The 2,541-nt window shown below is 27.7% G+C and overlaps 1 protein-coding gene across 1 annotated transcript in view; it reads right to left on the bottom strand.

Moving 5' to 3' along the window:
- LOC106458545 (GRB10-interacting GYF protein 2-like) overlaps positions 1-2,541 on the bottom strand; it is a 104,191-nt gene that overhangs the window by 74,862 nt on the left and 26,788 nt on the right. The window contains exon 9 of the mRNA XM_022384785.1: positions 1,209-1,358. Coding sequence (XP_022240493.1) covers positions 1,209-1,358 — 150 coding nt within the window. The remainder of the gene's footprint in view (positions 1-1,208; positions 1,359-2,541) is intronic.

Below are 2,541 nucleotides of genomic sequence, written 5' to 3' on the forward strand. Positions count from 1 at the left end.
AGCTTGTCAATATTTAGTGTGTTTTTTATATTTACTTTCAAATTAAAAAAATTAACTAATGTATGATTCTACAATTTGAATTATAATCTACAATTTGATACCAATCTTATTAACATAAATTCATAAAAAAGTAGTTGAATAAAATTTTGAATGTGAGTCAACAAACATGATGACATAGCCTTTGACCTGTGTCAATAATTTCATTCTGTTATCAATCATCACCCCTTTACATAATTTGAACTTAATATGAAACAAGTATTTTTATGTAACCTAGAAATTAATGCTCACAAAAGCAATTAAGCAATATAATTTAAAACATCATTTATATTTTCAAAAATTTTATATTAATTTAGCAGTTAAACCATTTATAATTTTGAAAACGTTTTCCAAGTAAAAAAATCACATCATTTTAACCTTTTTAAAAATCATTAAAATGTTTTAATTTTGGACAATTCACATTTATAAAGAAGAATCATCTGACTATCTGCTTTCTTTGTTTACAGAAATAATATCCATATTATTCAAATGAATAAAAATGATAAAACTATAATTTCAGCCTGCTATAATACTAAAATGTCAAGATCACATTTAGAAAATGCATAAGACAAAGATTAAAATTAAGGATGCAAAATACAACAATATTGAACCTTTCCAGCCCAGGCATTCTGGGTTGAACTTGGAAAAAAATGTGTGACATCAAATTTTGAATGAAATAATTTGCAAGAAATTTAATCTTCAGCCCTAATTATCATTCTTTAACCTGCTTTTGGAATTTTTATTTAGGTCAGGTAAATAAATAAATTTTGTACTTGTGCAGAGACAGCTTGTCAAAAGATAAAAAAAAACAAAAATGTATAAACTTAGAACAAATTTGAAGTTTACTTTTAATCAAAATAGTTTGAGAATGATGAATGTTTGAAGTTTGTGATGTCAAAAACCATAAAATTCAACTATTTACACATTTTTTTGTTAAAAATGTTTTGTTTCTAAAGTTATAAATATTATAGATGTATATAACTCGAAACATTGGTTCATTTTCTTTCTCAGAGCATCTTGTATGCAGAACTCCCTTCCTTCCTTATACAGAATGGAAATTTTTACAGCAAAAGGGTTAAGAATATATATATACACACACATACATGTGCAAGATATGTAGGAATTATACTTCTATTAACTTAATCAGTTTTTAATCAAACCTTCTCACTCACCCCATTTATCAAGGCCTCGAGATCCAGCTGTCCGCCATGAACCATCCTCATCTCCCCTTTCTAAATCTCGAGGCCCTGCTCTCCAGTTGTCCAACCTTGCTCCATCTTTTCTCGGAATGTTAGATGCATCATCAATACTACCTCCCCTTCCTACATATAATTAACCAAGATGTCTAATTAATTTTTGTGTAATGTTTCTTAATTCCAGAATATAAAAAATATATAAAAATTCAGAAGGAATATCAAATTTTTGTCTTTTGAAATACATTTTACAAAATAATTTTTTTCAAATAATCTGTTTGTAGCACTTAATAAATTCTACACTGCAGAAAATGTCATTAAACTAATTAATTTTAATGAGAATTTCAACTACAAAAAATATGGGTGCTAGATTTCATTTAATGTATTAAGCATTTAAATTTTTTTAGATCAATTTAACAGAAGACATTGACAAAGTGCTATTACTGTCTTTTACAAGCAGTTTATATATAAACACACACCATATATTCCAGTAAATTCAATAAATACACAAAATAGCAAATTAACATGAAATATAATTGCCTCAAGGACATGATAATAGCCTGTTTTGATTACACAGGGAGCATTAATCATCTTATTATTGAAATAGGTATGTCAGCACTATTAACATATGTTTGCATAATTGTTTGTCTGGGCTCCAGTATCTGCAATATATACAGCAGGATGCTTCATTTTGGTGTGGTTTGACACTGTTCCTGTAACTAAACTCTGCATAGAAAAGCCTATATTTTACTTTTTGGTCTCCCTTCATGTCATAATATGCTCAAATAGAGCTATGCTTATTGAGAGCTCCCATAGGCAACATTGCTATTTCCTGATCAGTTTCACATCAATTTGTTGTATCTCTATGTAGAGAGAGATTACGCTGGCAATACATCAAAAAAGTAGTTGCAATTAAACTATTATTTCTGACAGTAACTGCAATAGTTGAAAAACCCAATAACTGTTAATTTTGCTTTGTTTATTTAAATAAAACATTTATAACTCTAACTAATTAATGTACTTTATTGTCTTCTACAGTCTTATATTTAACTTGGTAGTAATATTTATTTGTATTCATAATTATAGCAATATAGGGAATTTGTTCAAAACATAGTGGCAGCATGATGTATTTTTACAAATGCAAGGTCAAGGATAGATATTAGTCTCATCATCTGGAATTAATGCCATGTGACAAAAGTAGGAAGTAAACAGGGAAAAAAGTACTTTGAGTAGTATCACTCAGTTTCTTAATAACTGGCTTAGACTTTTTAATGTTCAATAAATTAAGCAAAATTTAAAATGTTTAACACTT

Source organism: Limulus polyphemus, unplaced genomic scaffold (genome assembly GCF_000517525.1).
Source record: "Limulus polyphemus unplaced genomic scaffold, Limulus_polyphemus-2.1.2 Scaffold483, whole genome shotgun sequence".
In the NCBI taxonomy this organism is placed as follows: Eukaryota; Metazoa; Arthropoda; class Merostomata; order Xiphosura; family Limulidae; genus Limulus; species Limulus polyphemus.